This window comes from Labrus bergylta, chromosome 5, assembly GCF_963930695.1.
Source record: "Labrus bergylta chromosome 5, fLabBer1.1, whole genome shotgun sequence".
Taxonomy (NCBI): Eukaryota; Metazoa; Chordata; class Actinopteri; order Labriformes; family Labridae; genus Labrus; species Labrus bergylta.
The window spans coordinates 9221133-9248697 of record NC_089199.1 but is presented as its reverse complement, the minus strand read 5'-3'; the positions used below and the strand labels follow the sequence as shown (position 1 = coordinate 9248697).

Genomic DNA, 27565 nt, shown 5'->3' with positions numbered 1-27565 from the left:
GGAGTATAAACACTTACAGTATATTTGCTTACAACTACAATTATAGTACATTATAAACAGTTTATTAATTGTTTGTATACTGTTTTAAATTAGATATAGTGATGAGGACAGCACTGTCCTCCACAGCATAGACAAAAAAATCAAAAGCTTTAACAGCTGGAAGAAAAGATAGAAGCATTAAAGATGTCACAAGAAAAGGGGACAAGTGAGGTCGGGTCTTAATGGGAGGCATGATGAAAGTAAAAGCTAGATAGCTGTTCTCTTTGCACATGACAGGAATGATACATGAGAGAAAAAACATGTTTTACTTTTTAAACTGGAGCTGGAACCCACACACACACACACACACACACACACACACACACACACACAAAGGACCCATTATGTACAGTACTTAAATATCTCTCTTAGGCTCACAGTGTTCGGATAAGATTTGACCCTTTTGCAACAATTTGCATGAAGTGGTTGTTTATTGTGCTGTTTGAAGGGAACCGTCATGTGTTTATTCATGAATGTTCATTCACGTAAGCGTTGCTTGTATTGGGAATTCAACCTCCTGTGCTCTTCTGAGAGGGCTGGCTCTCTTGGCCTCAGACACTAGAGCCCTAAATACAATTTGCACACACACGTACACACAAACACACACTCCACATCCCTTATGTGGCAACCAAACGGATGTAGCTGCAGAAAACAGGGCTGAGGGAAGAAGGAGGAAGCAAAAGGAAAGAGTGTTGCAAAGTAAAATCACTGAAAAGGATGAGTCTAAAATTAGAAGCAAGCACTTTTGGTTCTGCAAAGCTGGAGTGAATCATTTAAATTGTAGGCCTACATGAAAAATTATGAGGACAAGACTCTAATAGAGGGAGGAGGAGGAGGAGGAGGAGGAGTAGGAACGGGAGGGGAGCTGGGGGGGAAGATGGACTTCAAATACAAGAGGAACACAAAAAGAAAGCAAAAACGACAAAATGATCATCTTTATTTGAATAAGCTTGTGGAAAAAAATATGTATACATCAGCAACAGGTTGCCAGGGGAGGTTTCTGTAAGTTTTTCAGTCTACAATTATTCATTTAAAAGCTTTAAAAATTCAGTTTGATTCCAAAAAGTACTTTAAATGTATCTTTTATGTCATGAAACAGATGTGTTTTATCTGAAATAGACAATGAAATATAAGTAAAACAAAGGCCGATGTAAATCTACAAATCAACAGATAAGCACCATGAAAGCAAGTGTTTGTACGGTGCAAACACACAGGAAGCATTATCAGATTATTATTCTAGGTCATGGTTAACCCAGTGTGACTGAGATGAGCTGTTTAATTATGAGACTGAAAAACAATGAAAATGAAACATTCATTGACTTTAAAATGGACAAATAGAGCTAAAAGAGTTCAAGTCCTCAGCCCAGAGTGACGATGAAGGCTCTGTACACCTCTCTGTAGGCGTTTCTGAGGAGAACATACGGGAAGCAGCTCTCCAACATGTCTTGGCTCAAGAACGGAGACTCCTCCACAATCTGAGTGAATCAGTGATAAAAAAAAAAGAAAAGAGAAAGATAATGGGGGAAACTGGAGGTACTCTATCATTTTTTTATTGTTAGTACAAAAAATGCAGCTTTCTCTCTTATACTGAGGACATATCAGGGTTAGGGTTAGGGTTAGCATTCCCAGCATCCACACAGGCTCCTTCTAGGGGGGTTTAAGATGTCATCAACTCACACCTCAAATTTCTGACGCCAATCACAAACTATGTTATGCTGCAATACATATTTTAGACGAAGCAATTGTGAGTTGTCTGACTGAACTTGTTAAAAACAATTCAGTAATATATTATTTTCCAAAACCAATGGACGATTTTTATACATTGGTAATTTGTTGGGAAATATGTTAACTATGGATTTATTAAGTTTGAAACTGAGTATTTAAGGCAGCATGTTGAGAAGAAGTGGAGGTCATATATTAGTTGTTGAGTACTATTTTGAAGCCACAAGTTTTGCAGTTGATAGTAAGAGTTTTTTTGGGACCAAGAAGTTACCAAAGGTGAATGAAAGGGTTCCAACTCCTTTTTACTGATTTAGATCTATTTCACTAAAAAGGACTATAAATGGTCACACTGGCAGGAGGTAACATACAGGTAGGTACTACAAAACCTTTTTGGCATCAGGGTTGATATTTCTTTCTCAACATGAAAATGGTAACAGTCCAAACCTCCAACAAAGTCTGACTGAATAGACATTGTGACTAATAATCAAAGTATAGAGAGAAAGACTTTCTCACCAAATCTGAGGGCAGGAAAGTATCGACAATTCGTTAAAAAATAGATCATGTTTGTAACCTTGAGAGGTGATTACATATGAACTGACACTTCCGTCAGTAAAACAAAATAATGTTTGGAGGAACAATTGTTTGTTCTATCTTGTTTTTCTGTGTTTGTTTATAAAAATAAAGTTAAAAAAAAAGTGTAAGTAAAGGCTTTGACTACAGCATGTTACATTTTAAAGATCACCGGCCCCACTATTGTGAACACTTGCCCAGGAACATTACTTTTGTCTTTACCTTGTCTTTTCAATACTCACTTTACTTGTCCACAGATGTCTACATTAATCAGCAGATTTGGCAAAAAATTGAATTCTCAGCTGCTTCGTGTTCCAGCCAACTCCAGCAGTCTCACCAGTGTGGCTAAAACTTTCTCTCATTACTGTTTTCATACTATCTGCCACTCTCCCTCAACCTCTCTGTGATGTTTCTCTTGGCTAAATGTTGATTTTGCGCAGCTTTTGGCATGCAACCTGTGGTTCTTAAAAACATTTTACCATACAAGTTCATGAGAGAAAACCTGCACTGCAGTCTGTGGTTGGGTGTACAATCTGAATGTAGTGAGCATGCTCGTGGGAGTGACAGCAGTGTAGCTGTCACAGCGACTGCCTTCAATTATGACACACACACACACACACACACACACACACACACACACACACACACACACACACACACACACACACACACACACGGGCGCTTATGAAATGTTGATGCTGTAGCAGTAATTAACGAGATGATGTCACAAGAATCACTGACAAAGCACCCTATAGCACAGGAAAATGAATTGTTTGGCAAGTGGACCGGTTATAATGTTGAGCCCTGCAATATGATGTATGGAAGAGGACGATGACTTGAGGCTTTTGAATAAGACCATACATGCATTAAGAAAGGGAATAACTGGAGTGACATGTGGGTTCATTTTCTCATAGACTTCAATAACCTACACTCAAGCTCCTTTTTGCAAAACCTTCTGGCTATAAAAAGAGTTGAGATGTGCTTCATTATTAACACATGGAGGCTACAAATGTTTATTAATCCATGTTTTCAGATTACAGTATCTATGTTCAGCTCATTCATGTATTCATTCTTGAATACATGTACTGGTAATTGCTGGTGGGATCACTTTGTTGCTTGTTTTTGTATTTTTGTGGTATCTGTTTGCATACAAATTGAATAAATCATGTCCTTTCTTTAATATGATACATTTGCACCTTCACAATTTTCCCATCGTAAAAGGCAACTCGAATATGTGTGCAGGATTTTTAAAGGTTTTTAATAGATGTCATTTTTCTGCACATACTGTACTTTATGAGATTTCTGTTTTCTTGAAATGGTACAAGTTGTCTCCTTACATTTGAAATAGAAGTTCCTCTTTACTATAAAGGGTTAATAGGATGCCCTTAATGACTTTAATCATTAATTTACGAGTGCTTCGACGATAAGGAATAATCCTTTACAGAAAACACTGCAGGTGTAAGGGCTTATAATCAAGAGAAAAAACTCAATTAATGATGGGTCAGAGGTTTTTCCATCAGTCAGCTTATAAACCTAGAAATTCCTTATTGTTAAATTAAAAATACACAATCAGAAATGGCCGACCTACCATGTGTAGGAGCAGATAAACCGACTCTCGGTTTTTGCTCTCTATTCGCTCCACATTTTGTCCCAGCTGAAGCAGAGTGGAGGAGGCCATCTGAGAAATAAAACAGAGGTGGATTTCACCTCAAACACAAAGTCAAGGCGAGCAGTGAACTTGAAAAAACATATTATAATTATTATTTATATATTATATAAATATTGTCGGAGTAGTTTGCCCAAGAAATCATTCATCTGTTGCAGTATAAGAACTGTTTCTGCTAATGCCTTTCTGAGATTCTCTGCATGATGCCACCACCGTCTGTCGCTTCTTTGAAGCTAATTAATAATTCTGTGATAGAAAACTTTAATCTTGCATGTAATACAAAGCAAGGTCTCCTTTAGACATCTTTAAGGGTGCAGGTCAATCAGATAATCAGAGCTCATTTGAAGAGGGACTATTCAACCTATATTTAATCTTTAAAGCCTTGAAAAACTGCAACACTTAGTAAAAAACTGAACTGTAAAATCATTTATGTGTGTAAACCTGCATTTAACCCAGAGTAATTCAGGTATCAAACTACAATTTTTGAAGCCCAAAACTGTTATATAATCCATTTAATATGTGAGAAATGTAAAAATGTTTGCAACTCACCAGGAGAAACTCCTTGAGGTGCTGCTCTATGTTCTTGTTCTGAAATGTGAACATGGCAGCAGCCAGCTGGTTGATAGCTTTAGCTAAACAGTGGATGTTGTTGTTGTGGCCTGAGAAAATATAAAACACACATATTTAACCTTAAAAATTAGAAAGAAAAGATTAGCATGTCCTGTAATTTTAGCCAGGGAATGGGATGTTTTTCATGGCCCAACAATTGGAGACATTTCTTTAATGATGCATGGCACTAAAGAGGACACATACTGGGCATACTTCCTCAGGCTCACAGGATCCATTTATTTTAAACATACCAATGGAAAATACAGACAAAGAAAATAATCAGAGACAAAAGCCGCCCTGTGCCAACCGCTCTCTGGATCTTGTAGTCCTGGCTCGGGGCCAAACATTTGGGGCCACATGCCAAGAGTAACTGTATCGATGCACGTCAGTAGAAGTTATCTGTAAACAGCGTCTCTCAGACGAAATGTGTTTCTCATTAACCACCATACTTTGCTTCCGACCACATCAGTCACACTGGAAACACACTGATGATGCTAATAGGCTTAGCGTTTGAGGGTGGAGTACTGTTTTGATACACTATCAGCAGCGGGTAAGTAATCAGTGGAGGAAGCAAAGATTAGCATTTGTGTTAGGGCAGTCTGGAGAGCTATTAATGTCAAGCAGTTAGTAAGAGCTGAAAATGGATGAATGAATATGCACCGCCATGCTCCCGGCTGTAGAAGGAGTTGGGGTCCAGGGTCAGGGTAGGCAGGGACACGGCGATGTAGACGAGCAGCAAACAGGACAGCTTGTACTCCTCGTCAATTGACGTGTTATCTACAAAGAAAGCGTAACGAGATGGAAGAACACTATTTTTATAGACTGACTTTAGATGTCTCTGTCTGCAGAAGCGGCACTAATAATAAGTGTTACCTGTCTGCATACTGCCAATAGCTGTGACGAGGGCAGGATCGATATCACATCTTAGCCCTGCAGCAGAAGCCAGCTCAAAAATGCTCAGAGTCACCTGTATGGACAGAAAGTAGTAGAAAGCAGTAGTCTCTGGAAATGTCTGTTAAAAATAGTACAATTGCACATTATATATCCACTAACATTAGGGTGAAATTAAATGCTTGTCACCATTAGAGAAACTTATTCCAAAGCTTCTCTCTGACTATGTGGGCCTTGTCATCACATTTTGATCAACATTGGCACACACTATTGCCGCGTGTGACCATGACTGAAGAAGTAATGTTGAGTTCTCTGAGTAATATTCAGAGGAGGGAGCAGAAGCCCTGCCATCTGAGCAAATTCAGTTCAATTTGTCCCTGAATGTTGTTCGAAAATGCTTCATTATTGATTTCATAGTTAGTAGTAAGCAGACACATGAAACATAAGCTGAGATTCCTCTGCTTGTTTTCAAAGCTATAAATGCACTGCCAAACGACGGCTCCATAGTGTTAGGTAGTGCCGTATTGTTAAAGAAATGAATTATATGATTTCTGCAGTTAGTTTTTAGTTAACAATCCTCACTAAACTCCCACATTGCAAACAGACAACCATGATGGACAATGAGCACTGACCACTGTCAATACAATTGTCGGTAAATATGAATGGACGAAGCCTGAAGTTACATCACCCATCTGTGACTTCCGGGGGCTTTTAAGTCCAATCGATGGCTGAAAATGCTGTCTCAACCTAACTTTCAGTCAACCTAACAACACGTCAGCCTGTCAATCAGGTCAGCTACGCGCCTAGTTATGCATAACTCTTATCCTACATTAAATCAACTTCTGCATCGCCTTCGATTTTCAACACCGGCGGTTGACGCCTGGTTGATACCGGGCCGACAGAGCTAATGCTAAGTGTAAACAGCTTAGTAACTGCTGTGTGAATTTTTTTTTTCCATGACTGGATTGCAGAACAAATTACATTATACATTCCTGGTCCTATGATAAATTCAATGAACCATATTCACACCAAATCAGAAAAGTTTACAAAGAGTGACATTACAATATCTTAAATATTAAATACATTTTCTTGCATTTTTAGATACTCACTATCATGCATGAAGACCCTGCTGTATATCACATGGTCAGAAAACTATGATGTATTTGTGTTTCCGATAGCTTTGAAGGATATCCAACTTTTAAAAAAAAAATGTAGTTTGAAGCAGGCAGTGCATTCTGAACTTCATGCTATTTATTTTAGTCATACAGTAATTTATTCATTTTTCTTGCTAACAAACTCCTTAAAAACAGCCTAGTGCTAATCTCTGCTGTTCATTGCATGTACCTGCCCCACACATATTCTCCTCTGTGTCACATTAAATCATTGGAGAGTGTCGTTGTGTTGACACACAGGTTTTGATCTAGCCCTATTTCTGGTTGTGTGCCTGTCTGGGCAGAAAGTTTCCACTGATGTGGTCGAGAGTGCAGAGCTGCAGCAAGCAGCAGAGTCTCTCTCTCTCACGGAGGCATGAGGGGGCTGCTGACGTCTTTGGGGTTATCCGGCCTCTGCTGTGGCACGGCTGTCATGCTGCACTCAGAGGCCAGACGTAAGTGAAGGAGGGGGAGTTCATGAGTCACAGTCACACTGATGGCTCCACAGGGAGATAAGGAATTTTATTTGTATGGGACTACAGGAAAAAAACAATTAAACTGTTTCTCTGCCACTCTCCCACTCACATCTACAGCTGAGTTGTCTCATATCTGTATCAATGATATTGTGCCACACGCTGTGCTGCAGTTTGCAAAACTTCTGATGGCAAACAGTCAATTCTCAAAAGTCCTTAATGTTAATGTATTTGTACAAATGAAAATATGATATATACCATCAACCTGAATTCTCCCACAGTAAGTTTGCCTTTTGAAAATAAACCCTTGATCTAATTCTGTTAAACTGTGGATGACTTGTGCACAGAGAAACCTTGATACAGCACTCCCATTCCTCAATATATGGATTGATCTTTTATGGTGTTTTACCTTGATGTCGACTTCAGGGGTGATGAAGTCCTTCAGGTACTCGATGGGCCCAATCATGTATGGGCAATGCTTATGCAGGATCTAGATAAAAGGATTATATGAACTAGTATTATTATGATCATGCATAATAAAGAAATTACCTTCTAGTAGTCTAGGGCGGTTTTCTCCTAGCTCTATATGACAGGTGATTGACAGTGCAAGTTAATATTATGAACCTGTATTGTCTGAAAAACACTTTGAGATGAACTGTGCTGTTCAGATTTTTGAAATAGGTTAATAACAAAGTTGATATTGGCAATTTATATTGCTTCTAACTTCATTGGTACATAACCCACTTACTTCAGTTGCATGACATGCAGGTCTGTAAGCATGTGAGTGAACCCTGAGATACAACTAAATAATCACTCCACTCTCCATGAGCTCAAGAATGAAGTGTCACTCTGAATTTACCTCTCCTAGTTCAAAGAGTATACTATCACTCTGAATTGAGTTTAAAAAGTATACTTCACACTGGTTGGTTGTTTATGCCTGGTGGGAGTATGCAATGAATGATGACAACATGTTGTTGAGTATTACATCTTTGAGACCGTCCTGAGCCATTGCTCTGAAGGACAGGATAACCCCGACGATTGTCATCCTCTTCAGCACGTTCTCTCCTCCTACAAGTGCAGATGAAACAGATCAGCATTTGAAGTGATAAACCTCTGTCTTATATGGTACAACACGTGGCTGCATGTGTGACTATTTCTGTTTTAACGTATGAGAACATGTCATGGCTGGGCAGATGAGATTATTACTGTGAAGTGTCTGACAGCTTTGCTGGTTATTTATACCTTGATTAACCTCTGATGCTATGAAAAAATCAACTGTCATTCTAACGCCAGGTGGTGTTACATTGCTGGCTTAGTTACAGCATTTGAGTTCAATAAAAATGATCATTTGAGTACTGCTGTATTTTGTGACTATATGGGCTCCACAGGAGGAGATAAAGTACATGTATGGCTTTAAACCAGGAAGAAACTTCCAGTGTTGTAAAATGAGGCCAATGCACAAGTGCAAAAAGAAAAAAAAAACATTTCCTTGAGTGTCCACTTGAGGCTGGCTGCAAACGCCAAGAAACCCCCCGTTAAAGCCAATTTTAAAAAGTTTATTTTTACAGCCCAGTTAAACATGTTTACAGCATGGCACAATAAACAGTTTGGGTCTCTAAAGCTCATTTCTATATTGGTAAAAATCTTTAGCGGCCATGATTTTTTTAATCATCCCTTTCATTATAAAATTGTAAAGAACTTGTCATAAATAGGGGCAAGGCTGATTTCACAGATAGGTGTGCATGTTGTAGTTGTTGCCAGGAGGCTTCTTCTGTTTTATCTTTCTTTGAACACTTTTTCCTGTGTTGTTTCTATCTGCTTCCTTTCCTTTTATATTTCTGTATAATTAGTGAAGCACTTTTGATCTTTGTTAAGAAAAGTGCTACATAAGTAAAGTTTATTCTCATAATGATCATTACCATAGATTAACATCAATCCTCATTCATATTCTGAAAATGCATCTTTCTATTAGGCTAATATGATAGCTTGCAATAAATGACTACTCTATGTAACAGAACATGGACCAGCTGTTCTGATAAATAAATAAATATATATGTGTATGGCCGTGTGTAACTAATTATGGTCTGAGTGATTCATCCATCGTACTCCTCTTTAGATTCCTGCCACGTTTCTCCTCCCCCTGACATCATTTTCTCTCACTTTATACATCTTCACTACCTGATCTCATCCTGTCTCCATTTCTCTACACCTACTCCTTTTATCTATTACTTTGCTTTCCACCCCCTACCTCTCATTCTTTCATCTCTTCCCCCTTCCCCTCTCCACTTCTCACCTGTCAGCCTCTTCTTCAGGTTGGCCATTTCTTCGGGCTTATCAAAGTTGTTCTTCATCTGTACCAGAACGTCCATATTCTCAATCACCATTTTCTGACAGGAGATAGGGAAGTAAAAAAAAAAAAAAAAAAAAAGACAGTGATACAGCCACCTTCGTGTGGGAGTCCTAATGGAGGGAGGTCATAACTGTGATAGATCTGCTGGCAGTACATGAAGAGTAGCTACAGTCAAATGTGTTAAAGCTTGGAGCATGACACAGTGCAGCAGAACAAACTGGCTTCTTGTGGATCAGATGTTATGAAAGACAAGATCACTTTGAAGCACAACATCTCACGTTACAGAAAATCACTTCTAAATGAGTAAATCTATGTAGTCTATTTATTTATCTTTAATGGAAGACTTACAGTTCATTTGTTACTGCTATGTTAACACACAGACTATACTTTTTAAATATTTGTTCCAAACTTTGTTAAGACCTAGACCTGAAACAATCTAGCTACAGCTAACAACAAAAGAGCTAACCACACAAAGTGCTAGGAAGCTTGTTTGAAATAAATGGCTAACCTTTGCTAAAAAAAAAATCACCTCTTACGGTTACCTGTCAATGAAAACTATTCATGTTTAGGATATGTTATCATAACACAGTTTGTTATTCCACATTAAAGCAAGCTCCAATCTTGACAGAGAAAAAAACCTTGTTAAACTCAAAGCTAATAGCAAACTAGCTTTGTGGCTACATCAGGCTACTGGCACACATCCAATATTGTGTGGTTAAGCTGTTTTAACTGTTAAATGTATGTGCATTGAATTTAAATTAAATTACATTTTAATATTCTATTTGTTGTTATGACAATATAAAATTGTAGCACAGCTCATTATGCCTTGTTTCCTGTCATCCTTTGTGTTTGACTGAACGACTGGTTTGTTAACCTTTTTTTTCAAATGAAATTTCATCCTCTTGTTCGAGTTGTTAATGACAGTTTTTATATTTATATCATTTTGTGTAGCTTATCTTGTAGCTTTTCTTTAGTTGAATCATAACTGAGGAGACTGACGCATTTCACGACACCAGTTATATTTTGACAGTTTAAGGAGATGCTGTGTTCCTTGTATTGAATGTCAGTTCAAAGTTGTCACACTACCCCCTCGACCTAGAGACTTTTCTTTGTGTGAAAGTGAACAATAAAAATTGATATGCTGCCAGTTGTGATTGATTATGCAATTATCCCTTGCACGTCTTTCACATAGAGGGCCTTACAGTTTTTAAAGGCATATTGAAGCTGCCAATTTTTATATCTGATGTTCATGTGGGTTACATGGCCATTATTTCTAAAGGGGTTAAAGAAAATCATTGCATAACATGAAGGCATTACAACTTTTTATTTTCTTTATTCAGGGTCAGAAAGTCTTCCAGCTGCAGACAAGTAGGCTAAAATCCATTGTTTTATACATTTAACTTGGTGATTCAGCCGACCACTGCTCAAACCCAATCCTTAAAATACAGAAGATTTAAGAAAATAGATTTGATCTTACTGTACCTTTAGTTCGCTGACTTGAGAGGTGATGTGCCAAATCAGGTTATCACTCAGAAACTTCATTCCATATGCACCAATCAGCTCTGCCAGGGCTTTTAACTCTGTTCAGAAGATGACATGAATGATGACCATGAAGCCAAAAAAGATTTTGATCTCAAACAGCTGAACATGTTTACAAAAATGCACAAAAGGACCAGGTAAAAATTAAGATGTTTTTCTTGCTTGTAGTGAGGATTTTTGACATGAATCAAATAAGAGGTCTGGTTCTCTGCCAATGACAAAAACAACAAAGGACACAGATCCGATCTGATTCCTGAGAGTAGCTGAATCAGTGGGAGAGAGACAACTGCAGCTATTAGACCTTTCACTCAGCTCAACATCTCTGCCTGAATGATGATGGATAAGGACGTGTGTGGTTAAAATTGGAGGTGGTTAATGGATGGGCGAGTGAGTCACTGTGAGGCAGGCAGATACCTCACTGCGGAGTAAATATAGACAAAGATGATGACATTGTGAGGGGGGCGTCTATTGAAGTGCAGTGGACTCTTGGGTACCATGTGTGTGTGGAGTGAAGTAAATATAGCCGTAATACAGTCATAGGGAGGTCCACTGCTCCTATAGTGTGGAGGCTGCACGGAGGAGAGATATGTGATGCTGGAATTATAATGAGGTATGGAGGGAAATGCTGGGGAGATGATAAGCAATACTGAGCTTTACATTTGCCAGGCAGAGTCAGAGTATGACAGGCAGTGTGAATGAGAGCATCACACACATCGCAACAATAACAGGCTTCACATCCTCATGAGCAACAGTTCTCCCTCTGCGTGTGTGGTGTCACAGTGAGAGGTATCTGCAAGTAGTGCCTTCAGGGAGCCGTCTCGTAAATCTTTCAGCCCTTTATCATAGAACCTTTAATCGTTCAGAGATACATTTTGATTCTGTCAAGTATGATAACTTTTGTCTGCAAAAAAGTCAAAATGGAGGAACACATGCAGTAGCTCTCTCTTTAAGGCCTTCTTCCACCTGTCATGCAGACTTTCTCATAGAAGAAGACTAACATCAAATTTTTCATACCTTGACAAACATTCTTCATACTTTTTGGGAGTTTAAATACATAAATTTAGTGTGCAATGTTTATTGTAAATCCCTTTAAAAGTGAGAGTTGTTGCTATGGCTGTGGTTGCTATGGCTAGGATATATTTGAACTGAGTTTACATAAGATGCAACATGCAATGAAAGCTTTGTGTTATTAGTCTTGCAATTCTTTTTTTTGTATTACACTAAGTCAATTACATCAAGATGTGCAAAAAAGCAGCACGTCTAACTTTGCTATTAAAGATGTGAGCATTCATCCAGATGTAATCAAAAAATCTACCTCGAGGTTCATATTGACTAATGAAACATTTCAAATCAAATTTCTGTGATTAAGCACTGGGGCCAACCTGATATATCAGAAAACTCCTCCGCTCTAAAATGCGGGTCGTTGTCAGTCGTCTGGTTGACGAAGCAGTGCATCGTGGGACAGTGAACGATGAGGCAGTTACTGGCCTGGCGCAGGAGGCTCTCCAGGAACCTGAGAGTGAGAAAAGCAAAATCTTCAGACTTCAAACAACTTACTTTCTACAAAAAATAAAGACAGGAAATGAGGCAGACGGAGAGAAACCACAAAGACGTACTTATGGTTGCTAGCTACATGTTGCTTCCAGTACTTTTCTTTGCATGATTGCAACATTACAAATGTCAAAGATTCACTATCCAGTTGGATAAATTTGTTCTACATGGACACCTTTACACAGTTAATACTTTGTATAACACGCACACACCAGTTTGTGTAGAGGGTGGTGATGGTCTGTCCTCCTCTAGGGTCCAGGGGCTGCGTCTGCTGCAGAAGCACATTCCTCATCAGCCGGGTGACGTCCACGTTGATGTAGCTGGAGAGGCTTTGCAGGCTGGCCGTGTAGGCTCTAAGCCCCGCCAGGAGGTCTGAGGGACGGGCTATCTCCTGGGTGGCCTGGTTGTAATTTGCCATTCTCACGATGATCCTGGAGAAACATGTTTAACCAACGTCACTTATCACCAAGTCAGAGTATAATTAAGAGCGGACAGATGGGACCTTAAAACAGATTAAACGAGCCATGGAGGCATGGAACAGTACGCTCATTATAGGTCAGCACAATCACTCCTGTAAGGTTCACTGCAATCTTATTTATGTTTTCAATTAAAACTTTCTCTTTGCCTCTCAGAGTGAACTGAATTTACAATTTTTCACCTTGCTTGGACCTATCCCTGTTAGCATGCTGCTACTCAAGGGTGACAGGGGAGATAAGCATCAGCTAAGACAGGGAGATGAAGCAGAGCACACAGAAACACTGGGTTGCCCTGGTACCAATCCCCTAATCTAAATAACCATAGGCACTAAAACAGAACTAGAGAGTGACATGATGGATGTATTTTCAGATTTTTAAGGGGGTGCAACACAGTCTGACCTACAGGATAGAAAAGCAGGTTTCATAATAGTGATGGAGGAGACAATTTATAAAGAGAAAAGCTCCAAATGATTGACCACTGTGCACCAAAGTGGGAATAAGGGAGAAAATGAAGTTTGAAGTGTTTCCCATTCCTCTAAACCATCCTGGTCACAGTGTTTAACATTTTTATAGCCTCTCTTCAGTGTGGATGTCAGCCACAAGTATTAAGTCAATGAGTTTGGATGTAGACTCCACCATTTAAAAACAGGGACATGATGCCATTGCATTACTAAAATGAGAGACAATTATACAGCTCATTTACACACTGGCAGAGGGAAACATTTTGAATGAACAGCATGCCCCTAAAATATGAAAGTGGGTGTTTATGTCTTTCTCCATGACTGTAAATTTGAATAAAAAATGCTGAAGTAAGGTGTAGAGCAATCCAAACACTTTATCTTTATTTATGTCTCCTGTGAGGAGTTTTTATCTGGTAATGAAAAAGACTAAAATGAATGCTGATGTCTCTTTAAGACCTACAAAACAAATGAGCCCATTAAAGAAGAGATGATGTTATTAAAAATGTCTATTAATGCTGCCATGGGGTAAGTGTCAGATGAGGATGTTAAGAACACCCTGAAAGACTCAAAGGGTGTGATACATTTGGCTGTTTAAAAAGGGAAGGATGAGATTATTTGTCAGAAAACATTACTTATACATGCATAAGACAAAATGAGTCCACGGGGGAGGGCGCCAAAATTGAGACAAACCAAAAGTTCCTCACAGAACATTAACTTTAGTTTTTTGCTTTTATATGTTTATATTCATTCATTCTATATATTTTTGAAATATTCTATTTAATTCTGACTGCCTCCTTTACATTCCTCAATGTTTCTATCATCCTTCTGCCTTCTCTCTGCTTTGTTTTTACATATTTTGCTGTTTACATTGAACATAATGTCTTGCATCATCTGCATTCTGTATTTGTGTTTCTTTCTTAATATCCTGTTTTCATTTTTTTTGTAAAAGCACTTCATAAATTAGCCTTTACATATGCAATATGAAAAATATTAATATGAATTGCACAGATTCTAGTGTTTAAAGATATCTTAGAAAAAAACTTCAAGATATCATCTTACGGAATTCTTTGAAACTTTTAGAACCACTACATCACCAACATTTATTTAAACAACTATGACACTCCCGTCCCACATTCAGCGTACTCAGAGAGGCGTGTCTCCAGATGAGAAATGAGGAACTCTGTGGGAACGACGATGTGGTCAAAGACGACAAAGTCAGTGCAGAGGCTGTAGGTGGAGCACAGCTCGGTCAGCATCATGTGCATCTTGTCCATACTAAGAGAAAGAGAGGAAGGGAGAGAGAAGGGGAGAATGCAAGTTAAGACACATTTTATTGACAATGACTGTAGTATGTGAGTGCTTTTCTCACACAGATAAGGTAATGAATGTGTTTGAGGATTATATAAATAGGCAGTAGGGAGGTAAACTGAGCGGAGGATAGAGGCAGAATTACAAGTCTTTAGATTTAATTAGAGAAATGTAGCTCTCCAAATAATAAGGTAAAAACAATAAAAATGCCAATATTTAATGTGCTGCCAGTAGAAGAGTTTATTTTTAATACACTGAGGCGTTTTGTTTCTTATTTTTAATAGCTTGATTCAGTACCTGTCAGCCGTGACTGACACAACTTGAATGGTAATAAAGTTCAGAAGAAATAATGGCCTGTAGGCGAGAGGATTTAATCCTGTCTTCCTGGTGTCTTAAGGACAGAAATGTGTCACGAGTTAAAGGAAGTCATTTCGAAGTGTCAGTAGACGCAAAAGTACTTCCACCCACATGACCTGCATTGACCTTACTCCCTCCTTTGCAAATCAGACCTATAAACTGTGCAATGTTTATTTATTTGCCCTTTGATCTGAAGAAGTGCTAGTTGTTAACTCTGCACATCTCCAGAGTCAGGGATGTATTTATCACACTTACTTTTCTAAACTTCTGCCAGGTTTGTGTACTTAGTGAAGGATCAAACACAGTGAGATAAGTTGAGAAAGGATCGCTATGATCAGGGCAACAAAAAGAAAATCTGACTTGGTGGCGATGGTCCGATCTTTCCTCAGGCTCTCAGCGCCTGGCTTCTCTTTCTGGACTTCTCCTTTCTTTGGCATCGGCTTCTTCTGCTTCCTGTGGCGAGCTGCGCTGATGCTCTCAGCACAGTGTTTGGGCATCAACTAAAGGGATGGAGTGGAAAGAGAGATGGATGCAGAGAAGGAGAGAGGAAAGTATTAGGAAAAAAGAGAGAGGGAGAAAGAATGCAGCCAAGTAGATATTGATTAACATGCCCAATGTAAACAGCTTCATCATATTTTCCTCAGGGGGATTAGAGAAATAACAGCACGTTAATCAAGTCCAGAGTTTTAGCTTTGTCTTATCTTTTTATTCAAAGTCTCAAATATGTCCCCCGCCTGAAGCTAAATGCCCCGCTGCCAAATTGTGACGACTGAGATTATATTTAGATGTGTAGTTTGGCAGAATCAATCCTGGCTAGATAATGAAGTTTTTTTTTCAGTACTGAAAATAGTTTCAGACTTCACCTGGTCATTGAGGTTGCACTGCTCAGCACAAATCTCCAACACAACACTGCTGGTCAGCTTGGCTATCTGCTCCAAGAAGGTCACACACAGACGCAGACTCCTCTTCTCCATTGCTCCTATCTGCACACATACGCACACACACACACACACACACACACACACACACACACACACACACACGTGAGTGAACTTTAAAACAAGCAGATATAACTTTACTTATTCTTACTTTCCTGTTATTAAAAAGCAAATACAGCAAAATTGCAGTATCTCAGAGTAAAAAAAATGAGAAAATGGTCATCAATTGAAAAAAAATCCAGTATCTTTTCCTATCATAATGCAGTGTTACAATTAAAACTTGGCACTAAGTGTAACCGGTGTATTCATTGATTTTGATGATGACAGTAAAAGCCTGGTCAGCAAATAACTGAACACTGACCTCTTCTGGGCACAGAGGGTGTCCACAAAGGCTAAAGTGAGAACAGGCGATAGGGAACGCCATGAGGTAACGCTTCATGGACACCAACTCGCTGCTCTGGATGAACATCTTCTCGAAGACTCGAGGGTAGAAGCTAATAAAGGAAACATAAAAAGAAACACCCTTATATAAGGATAGTAGAGGAGAGGAGAGGAGAGGAGAGGAAAGGAGGAGGAGAGGAGAGGAGAGGAGAGGAGAGGAGAGGAGAGGAGAGGAGAGGAGAGGAGAATCTGACCAGAGTATGGACATCTCAGATGTCTCTTGCAGAAGTTCCTCCACACTGTCCACCATCCTGGTGTGAAACTGGATCACGTTCATCACCTTTGCTAAGTCAGGGTAGTCCTTTAATGGCAGAGGAGCCTTGTTCACACTTGCGTATGCCTTAAACAGAAGACAGATAAACTGTCAAGGTTACATCCATTCAGTGTCTAAAATTATAAATGAAAACACTGCAGTTTTCTGTTTGGAGCATGAAACTCTACTCACCTGCAATCTCAACCAGTCCAGTCTAAGTCCTCTGAAGTCAAACTCTTCTTTGTTTTCCACTGCAGGGGAAAATTCAGAGCATTATAATTCAAACTGCATATTTCATGGGGCATTTGAAGTAGAGGTTATTTGGAGTGTGTTCAGTTTTAGATAATCTGCCATATCTTGTTGAGATTACCCTGTTTGATTGACAGAGCGGACAGCGTGGAGACAAATGAAGTCATCAGGACTGATTCTTCTTCTGGACAAACATACATGTTCTGGAGAGGAGAAATAAAGGTTTCATGATTTATGTTACAAATACAGTACTGCATGTATTAATAATTGTACAGAAATGTTATTATTCACCTTCATTTCTGCACATAATTGAGTGCTGCATTGTGAGTGTGCATTTGTGTATGGGCCTGTGTGTTCTCTAGCAGCAGCAGGACAGGGACCATAAGACCTGCATTGGTGCAATGTCATTTTCTAAATTTCTTTCAATTTTTTGTAGGATATCTGCATGTGACTCTGTGACTCCATGTGATGCACAAAGACTCCCAAAGATATACTAATTTATTTGCTTTACAACGTGCACCTGAAGAAGAGCCTTTATATATAACAAATAAATAAGGATATCTTTGGGAGTCCATAGTGTTGCGAGTGTGCATCATATCTAGTGGGGATTTTTACGACTCAGCACCTGAATTAGTGATGTGCGAGTGTGAGCTGACTTTTTCTAGATATCTGCACGTACCTGAATGGTGTCATTGAGAACCAGGGCATCAAACTGTGACAGGTATTGGACGTGGTAGCGTTGAACTACAAGGTAATAGTTTTTCATCAGACCTCTGAGCTTCTCCATGTAGAACAGCAGCTCTGCCATTTGACTGGAAGAACAGACAGAACAAACCAACACCAATGTCTGAAAAAAGCCAATGCAAATCTTTTCTAAAGGACAGTTATATCTCATAGATGCTGCTGGAGTTGCAGTGGTGGAGAACTTTTTAGCTGCCAGATTTGTGCGACCTACTTGTCAATGTAATCCTCTGGCGTTTTTATCTTTGGCATATTCTCAGAGTGTCTGACGAGCCACAGGACCTCGTCACGGGAAAACGACAGAGCCATGAAGACAAACAGGGCCTGTGGGATTCGATTGTCACACAGAACAGAGAAGAAAGAGGAATGTTAGGAAGGAGTCGGAGCTAAGATTGGTAAAAGTCATGATGAAATGAGAGGTCATTCAAAGGAATTCTCCCCTGCTGTCCAAATACAATCAAGAGTCCAATATGTGGGCAGGACGAAGCCACATCAGAAACACAGTTTTGTTTATAAGTCACATGACCACAAATTCATTATGCACCTAGAACTTGCAGTAATAGAATGATTTAAATTCCTCAAATGCTGGTAGCTAATTCCTGTGCTTATACCTTTGGTCCCAGAAGTCCAGGTTCATCCTCCAGAACTTTGAATAATTCCTTCAGCGCTCCTCTCAGAAACTGCCTCCGCTCTCGGTGCAGAGCTCCTCTGGTAATAATGCAGGAAAAGGTCAGGGGGTTTGTGAGATTCACAGCTCATATTGAGAATACTGAAGTGATGGAAAAACGTGTCAGTTTTGACCAGTCTCACCCGTTGACTATAACGTGCTCACGGCATTCCTTGATGTCTGCAACTCTCTTGCTATATCTGATAAAAATGAAGGAAAACATTGATAACCAAATGTGATAATCAACTGATTAAGAATAATGATAATTAAAGCATTTTTTAAATTTAATCCAATTATTTATCATTTTTGTCTTTGCTTTACTTTTACTGGCTTTTTGCATGAATTTCATTATGCTATTTTCTTTTCTTCTCCTGTAATTTTAGGATACACATGTCACAAACTCATGCTCCCATGATTATTATTTTTTTTTGTAATTTAGAAATGAATCAGGGATAGTCTAACGTTATTTTATTTCAACAGTCCTTTAAAGTGGGTCAGGCTTAAAGCTACTTATCTAGCAGTAGACGCTACCTTAAATAAATCTGTTAAAGTTTTGATCTGGACTGTAGATGTATTAAAAATGTTCAACATTATAAATAAAACAGGTCAGAATTTGACGTCACAAGGGGCGGGGCTTGATGATTTACAGCACTAAGGCCCCTGCTGCTGTTTTTTTTTTTGTATTAATTGTTTGAAAGAAATGTTCTTTATTACAAAAATCCAAAGATATGATTACTTTTCTGTTCAGTTGGATGAATGGATATTTTTTACTTCAAGTATTTGTGTAGTAATCTGATATAATAATCCCAGCTAAAACTCATTCCTATATGTAATGTATCTATATCTAAGTATCAGGCAGTTAAGAATGCAGATAAATGCCCAGCACAGAGCTTCCTTTCCAGAATTAATGAGCAATCACAGAGACCAGACGAGAGGTCCTCAACAGTTCACGACACTTTAATTAAAGAGAAATGAGGATGGCATTTTAAACTCAGTTCTCCTTTACTAACCGTCTGAAACAAGAGGGCGCTTTATCTTGCACTCTTGGTCTGTTATCTGCCTCTTTAAATTTGTATTCGTCACCTAAAACTATTTCTAACACTCGACGGTGCATTAAGAGAACACTGTAGCAGCGCGGCTTACATACCCTTTGAAGCTGTCGAAGAGCTCCTCAGAGACTTTGTGTATGTTAAGTACTTCATCTCTGGTGAGGGTGAGGAAGAGGCCGCTCCGCAGAGCCATCTTCCAAAGTTCCTGGGATGCCTGGTTTGTATTCAGGCTGGTGTGACACAACAAGAAGCCAACTAAAGGGAGCACAGGCAGCTGCATTTAGGGTACAGTGTTTGGATGTGGTTTCTCATAGCTGCATGTGTTTAAAAAGTGACTGAAAGAATCTTTGAATGTTCAGAGATTGTGATTAAGGGCATCAAAAGTCAAAGTTTTTAAATAAATGACATGGGCAAAACCACAAATGTAACTATAAGTATATTTAAATGTTAGATTAACTGATATTCAATGTAAACATCTAAGTGAAGTTAGACAGCACAGTGCTCCTTTAAGTCCAATATACATTTATAAACATCTTTTACTGAAATACCTCTTAAGAAAGATCACGTTCAACGTAGAACTATCCTTTTTATATTGTTATAGTCTGTTCTTTTGCACTTCCTTACATGTCATTTCAAATAGTCAGAAACTTAAACTGATGCCAAACCGATTTTCCCGAATTTCCCCTCTGGGGATCAATAAAGTACTATCCTATTTGAAATATTCTAGTATAAGTGCTTAGTTTTATGATCATTTATTGGGTGAATTTATGGACTAAGTTAAATGTGTAACTTACTAACGATCCAGCGCTCCATCACCTCCATCGACAGGTATTCACAAGCCATCTGTGGTAACAATAAAGCGAATTAATTGACCAAAAAAAAACATCTACAGTACAGCTCTATATTTGCATGTATGGAGCTATGATTAAGTGAAATATTGACGCAAATAAAATGCTATATTCTTCTTGTTGTTGGTCATAAACAATTTTGAGAGCTAGACCTTCAACTGAAGCCTTCTAAATGAGATTTTATCTGTTCAAATGTTTACTTTTCCACCTAAAAATTAGATTGTATCTGTTACATATAATAGCTAAAGCTATTAACCTTTTGTTGGTTTTATATGAAGAAATCTCAGGAAACAGGGTGGTAACATAATTTCATGAGTAACAGTCATTTTTAAGACAGCAGCGAGGATAGCAGAGGACTGAACTGTGCAAAATGGAAGAATGACAGAGAAAAATGCTCAAGGAGGAGTATTAGGTCACAGTAAACCGTTGTCTTACTGTAATGATAGCTCTATGATGGAAGGAGAGGAAACGTGTTACTAAAGTGGACTATCTGTGACCTCCAAGACAACACATTTACTGCTACTGCCTCTTTTAACTGTGACAACTTGTGCCTGACATCACTAGAAAACCATGTACACCCCCTTCCTCGCTCTCTTTCTCCCCCTGTCAGAGATAAATACAGGAGGAGAGGTGATGGAGTTTGGACTCTCACAGTGTCGCAGCAGGTCGGGTCCAGCATGGCAGCTGGAGCACTCAGCAAGCTGAGGAGCTGGGCGCTCCGCCACTGCTCTGCTGGCAGGTTCCTGCGTGGGTACACCATCCTCAGAGACAGCAACGCCGCCGTCACAGACTTGGAGAGGGAGGGAGGAGGGAAAATGTGGGTGAGGAAGACGGAGACGGGCAGAGATAGAGAAGAGGCAAAATAAAATTAATGGACAAAGAAGGAATATTGTAGTACATTATTGAAAAACATTCCAAAGCTCAAAAGCTGTGATTTAATCATTATCATTTGCTTTTGGGTGTGTCATTGTTTATTAAATCTTCCACACAATGGGGGAACTCAGATGCACATCCTCTTACATTTGTGTACTTGTGTCTGAGCTTTGTTTCATGGTTAGACTGCACACATTAAGGGAAGTCTAATCCTGTAGTTCAACAGATCATAATTTAATTTTAGAAAATCATGTGCTAATGGTTTAATGGCTGAATGGAGAACACCCTGCAGCCAGGTTCTAAAAAGAATGCAGAAAGCTGCTATTAAAGAATAGAGTACAAATTAATGATGTTTTTCAGCAAACGCTAATGGATTTTATATTTACATTTGCATACAGTAAATGATGTTGAATGAATTCCAAGATGTTATGGCCAAAAATATAGCCTATTGTATTTATTCAGTGTAAGACAGACGACATTCAGACTCACAGCACAGAAAACATCTTATTACTAACAATCTAACTTCGATGGTAAACTAGGGTTGTAAAAATGTATTCCTTTTTCCCATTTCTCAACCAAAATGTTGAAGTGTATTTGTGCATCGCAGACAGTGTGCAGGAGTACGTCTGAATTTTTAAAAAAAATTAAAAACAAGACTATAGCCAAGATTTGGTGCCTAGGACTTTTTTATTTGTTGCCATGGTATCTAAACAGGTGTCAACATCATTTGATTTTGAACTACTATCATATCAATGTTTAAAATTCTGGTAACACCACGTCTCTATTGGGACATCGTCCACATTATAAATTAAGTAACATCTTGACTGGTAATGTGATTTTGTCCTTAGTGCATAAAAACACACAGAGCTTACCCGAGTGTGAGGACCAAACTCCTCAGTGAGCTTCTTCAATGGATGCTCGTACTCCACAAACATCTGGCCGAGCCGTGGGTAGGAGGGGTCGCTGCAGGAATCATTACAGCACACAATTAATCAATGCATGTTGTTATGTCTTGGATTATTTGCAGGTTTTTTTAAGACTGTAATGGTTATGGTTTCTATAAATAAAATACACTACTGGGCGACTGAATTGCTGCGACCACTTCCTCTCAAGGGGCTAGCGGTGTGTGCGATTCAAATGTGACATTAAAATGCATGCGTTTGTGCTCCTAGCTCAAGTCTCAATGGAGATAAGTATACTGCATTATTTGCATTGTATAAATAGATATCATGCAAAGCAGGAGGACTCAATATGTCAGAATGCCACTTAGGACTCTGAAAAGGTTAGTGCTGAGCAGCTGATGTCTGTGTTAATTAAAATACTAACCAGTTATTAGGCTAATAAGATGGAATGTCTCAGACTTGATTTGATTACAGGACCTACATGAAGTTGTTGTATCTGCACTCAGCAAATACAGACGTTTATACAACCCTGTTATTGATTAGCACATCCAACTACTAAATACAATTGTCCTCCGTCTATGACATCACCTCAGCATCCATACAACAGTTTCATGTTTTCTAACCTGCTCCCATTGGTCATTTCATGGGCACAGTTAAACATGCCCACCAGCGCCTTCTTATCATCGATGCGAGAGAGCGTGATGATGACAGACGTGTAGGTGGTGATCAGATCCAAGTAGTTCTTGGTGAAGTCAAAGTTGATCAACTGAAAAGAAAATTGAAGTGTAGTGAGTGTCTCTAGATTTACTGTAATGGCACTCGGAAATTATCTCAGTCTGACACAGATACTGAAGATATTTGAGCATTTATGGATATAAAAGAAAGACACGATTATTGAAGGAATGGATCTATTTGTTCTCTATCTGTTTTAGTTTAAAATAATCCGTTTTTGATATTTTTCAAGAAGGGTATTTGGGTTGGAAAAAAACCCACACATTTGTATGGTCTATACTGTAGCATGTGCCAGCATACACATCTATAATGGTCTGCTTAGGTGTGTTTATATGAAGCACACACACCCTGCAGGCTTGTTAAGATGCTGATTGAAAGTTGTAGGTTCCTTTTTAAAAGTGAACTATAGTTTAACATGCATGTTTGAAGTGCATTGATACTAATTTTCTGGAAAAAAAAGAATTAAGAGAGTGATTGTAACAGTTTCATTTTTCTATCTTTCCCCGCACCTGTAAACCTGTCTCCACTGGAATCCATTAACTTGTTTAACTCTGTCTTAGTTGAAATTCTTCACAGCTCTTTTCCCTCAACAAGCATGCTAGCCTTTAAGCACACAGGCTTACACAGAAAATGGTAGATTTAAGGTAAAATAACACTTTAATATTATTTGTATGAGAATAAATTATTGTGTAAATCATTTAAAGGCTCTCAAAGGATGCAACATGTATGTAATAATGACTGCAATAATAATCATCCAAAGACTGTAAAGACTCTCTCTATATGGCCTCAAAAGGATCTACAGTTATATTTGTGAGATGCTTTAAACTGGATGAGAATGATCTAGATTTGGGAATCCACTTATTTGTAATGCAGCTCACTTTTGCTCTTCTCCTCTTTTTGTTAAAGGTAAAACTGGATAGGATCAACCTGATCCAGATTCAGACTTTTAAGTATTACCAAATCCAAGTTATTATTCGTTTATTTAACAGGGACACATGCAGTTAACATTGCTTCATATGTTAAGTACAAAGTAGATGCCATGCAAAAAGGTTTCTAGCCTTGGCTAATTTGCAACCCCCATCCCTGGTTAGGCTTTTAGGATTAAAACTGAATTATTAGACGAAAAGAAAATACAGAAAGTGCTCTGCCAAAATACACACAAACAATCTCTTTGATATAACAGTATTCTGTGTAATAATAAATAATAAATTGTGAAGACTAACCTCTGATATGATCAAGAAAATCCTGATTTTTTTTATTTTATTGAAGTGATCCCAATCCTTCTCTAACGTCATGAACAACACAAACTAAAGTTGTTGTTTTTTTTTTTACTTTTTACTTTTTTTTTTTTCAAAAAACCTGATTCAAGACTGGATACTATCCGATAGCTGTAGCTCTATTCCAATCAGTTTAGTTTTGAACAAACAGGCACAGATGTTGTGTATGTTTGACTGCTACATCACAGTTAATACTCACAATATCAAAGAAACACTGGCAGGCGTCTATCGTGTTCAGCAACTCATAAACGTGATCCTGAATGAAGGAGAAACAAAGAACTAGATAAGAAAACAGACAAAGACCAAATCAAAATACATGAAATTATGTTTATCCCTAAATGTCGTTCATCACCAACATCATCATCATCATAATTTTCCTAATTTTCATCTCTTCCTGTAGCTTTAGAATCTTTGTGCATTTGCATATTTATATCCCATCAGGATTGAGGTCTTTTCAATTTTACAAATACAGATGAATCACCGGCCTTGTTAAGAACTCCATCACAGAAAATATGCAAAAGTGAAGGGAGAGGCAACAAACTGCATCAAACCACAGTGAAAAAAATCCAGAAGAAGTAAAGTAGATTATTTCTCTCTATATCAGGATAAACCACTCTATATGTAAATGGCCTCAGTAAATGAAAACGCCTAAAATAATACCAGTGCAGAAGGAAACATAAAGACAGACAGTGAGGGAGAATCGCAAACATCATCACAGTCCGCTAATATCAGATTTGTTGTTTAATGTTGGAAGAAAAACAATTTTTTCATTCTTTTGTATTCTTCTTTAATCGTAAATGTGTATTTGTTATTTATTACTTCTGCATCTTTCTCTATGGCATTGATTTTGAACCTTTTGTAATGCAGTGTCAAAATGTGAATCTTGAATATTGAACTTGAGGAGAAATAAATAAAGAGCTGAGAGAAACAATCACCCTGAACTCGATGACATCCAAGAAAGAGTCGTAGTAGCTCGATGTGGCGGCCAACACTTCTGATTTCTGTCGCTGTATGCTGGTCAGATTTTGCTGCAAGAAAACAATCAAGAAGACTTTTCATTTCTACTCAAGTTATGTGTCACACTGTGTGAAAGGTCGAATATCCCCTGAATTATTGTCCTTGTGGGGAAGTTTATTAGCTTCACCTGCTACTTGATAAAACCGTCAGTCATAGGAAAATATCAAAATAATAAAATAAAAGATCATTTTAGGCCCAATAACAGATCCTTTATCATACAGCAAATATCCTGCAATATAACAGTTTTTGTTGTGTATAAAGGACCTTTTTTGATTGCTTATACTCACGATGTTTCCTCTGAAGTCAATGTTGGGGAATTTCTTGTTGATGTATTTAATGGCCGGCTCTGTGGCTTTCTCTGTGAGGAGGGGGGGACGCGTTTTGGGGTCTGCACAGGTCTGTAACACAAGGTAGGAAATTATAAAGCTGTGAAGATGAGATTTTGTCAGTTTAGGCAGCTTAATCCATGATATTTAATACATTTTAAGCTGACAGCATGCTCTGTGGGTTGTCTTGATGGGATTTAATTGTCATTTTTTTTTCTTTGAGATTCTGAGTGGCATCCAGCCCATGGTGAGAAAACAAGCCTGTCTGAAGAAAGTCATTCTGTCCTCAGAGTAGCTGGGGAAATTGTGGGCAGAGTGAGTATTAATGTTTTCTCCAGCTCCCTCAACACCCACCCTCAGGGTGACCTTGAGCAGGATAGTTAACACGGAGAAGCTCCTGCGGGGCAGTTTACAGGCTGACAGCAGAAAACTGTGCTGCAGCTCCTAACTGTCAAATCTGACTGCATAAATAAAAAATGTAGCCATGCACAGATGCACAAATCTTCACTGGGCAGGGTTTTCATAAAGGATATTTACTTCTCCTACATAAAATAAGTTCATAAACATGTCCACATATGAACAAAGCATATGTATTCAACATATGTATCTCAAAAGTAGATTTTGCACCATCGCTTTAGAGTCAGCATGAGAGTTGTGTGGTCGCCGTCTTTCTCTCTTTATTTTCTTCATTAATGTATTTGTGATGTTCAACTTTACATTGTCATTTATCTTCATTCAAGGTATACAAGAGATACAGGAGAGATCAAAATGACATTTTTCACAGACCAGGTGCTAAGACAGTTGTGTAAATAAAGAATAGACAAACAAAACAACAACACAAGAAAAAAAAAACATGACTGGAAGGTGCAGTGCATGGTGATGATTTTATAACGGTTGTGGAATAAAGATATTATTTGAGTCTGAATACAGTATGTGATGTAAATATGCATTGTCTCTAAAATACTGCACGGTGTGAGTAAACTGGAAACTGAAGAAGTGAGACAAAGTTAGGATGATAGACTGTTAGAAGTATCAGTGAAGGGAGGTCCTTTGAAGTGTCCACTGAAAACAATAAGTAGGTAAATAATGAACAGGTGGTTAAATACAACTAACTTTTTTATGAAGAATGTGTCACGTCTTGCATGGCACATCCAAAAATGTGTGAGTTGTCAAATCAAACATAAATCATACCCCCCCACCTGTCAGGTCATTACAGTGCCCATCTCTGTTTGTTTCGATTCTTCATGCGTGAGTCTAAAAACATTCTGTTTAGAATAACGGAAATTTGAGTTGACTGACAGCTCAGACTTACTTCCTGTTTGCACTTCCTCTTTGGTAAAAGAAGCTTTGTTGCAGCTGGAGGACAGTGCTGCAGACTGTGCTAAGGCCTGTGTACACTAACACAAACTTTGTAAACAAAACACAGTTTTATCTATCATTATTCAATCTCTGCAGTTTGTAATAGCTCCTGGAGAGTCTCTTGATTTAATAGCCAGTATTACTAGTTTATTATTGGTCCTTTGTATTCTGCAGTATAAGACTCTATAGTGTACGTTATACTGTATTGCATTAAAGGTCAAGTATTTTGACACGCTTGGCTAATTAAATTAATTATTTATTGAATTAGACATTCAATAATAATAATAAGACATTCGATCTCTTCTTTCCTTTAAAAGAAGCTTTCGGAATCTTAAAATAGAAATGATTGCCGAACATTTTAAATATAGTTCAGTATTACTTTACTTTAGAGAACGTAATAACCCAGTATACATTTTTAAAATGCTTAAATGTATCTTTATAAAGTGGAATAAGTGTATTTAGGTTCAAGACATTTTGAGACAATTTCCCAAGCGTATGAGATGACGGCCAAGTTCCTTATTTATAGTTTCTGTTAACACAATTTTCTCCCTCACCTTCTTAATGTAGTTCATGCGTATGAGCACCCCGTTCCCCCTCTCATTGAGGATGGAGAGTTTTTCAGCGAGCTTCTGTTGGTAGTCCATGACTTTGTGGCACCTGTACCTCCACTCGTGCCTTGGCCTCCTGGTCTTGTGTAGCTGTTGAACCCTCCGAAACAAGTGCACACAGA

At 38.4% G+C, this 27565-nt stretch overlaps 1 protein-coding gene across 1 annotated transcript; it reads right to left on the bottom strand.

Moving 5' to 3' along the window:
• Positions 1-959: 959 nt before the first annotated feature.
• Positions 960-27565, bottom strand: nckap1l (NCK associated protein 1 like). The gene is made up of 31 exons (XM_020636764.3): positions 27390-27565; positions 25438-25548; positions 25069-25161; positions 24333-24389; positions 22748-22890; positions 22095-22185; positions 21002-21139; positions 20296-20344; positions 19600-19756; positions 18596-18652; positions 18397-18493; positions 18000-18109; positions 17724-17856; positions 17166-17247; positions 16988-17046; positions 16737-16882; positions 16463-16595; positions 16027-16146; positions 15524-15663; positions 14642-14773; positions 12774-12992; positions 12393-12523; positions 10954-11051; positions 9415-9508; positions 8107-8189; positions 7531-7611; positions 5480-5573; positions 5267-5383; positions 4547-4656; positions 3920-4009; positions 960-1514 (listed from the first exon to the last, which is right to left on the bottom strand). Exons 1-31 carry the CDS (start codon positions 27477-27479, stop codon positions 1398-1400), a joined length of 3372 nt encoding a protein of 1123 aa, XP_020492420.1. The 5' UTR covers positions 27480-27565; the 3' UTR covers positions 960-1397.

Bases quoted from the DNA above. Each gene is read 5' to 3' on its own strand.
- nckap1l (XM_020636764.3), bottom strand. From the start codon at position 27,479: ATGGACTACCAACAGAAGCTCGCTGAAAAACTCTCCATCCTCAATGAG. The intron at 24,390-25,068 runs GTGATTGTTTCT...TCCTTCATTCAG, and splicing joins TGGATGTCATCGAGTTCAGG to GATCACGTTTATGAGTTGCT. The intron at 21,140-22,094 runs GTAAGCTCTGTG...TCCCTCTCCAAG, and splicing joins AGTTTGGTCCTCACACTCGG to TCTGTGACGGCGGCGTTGCT.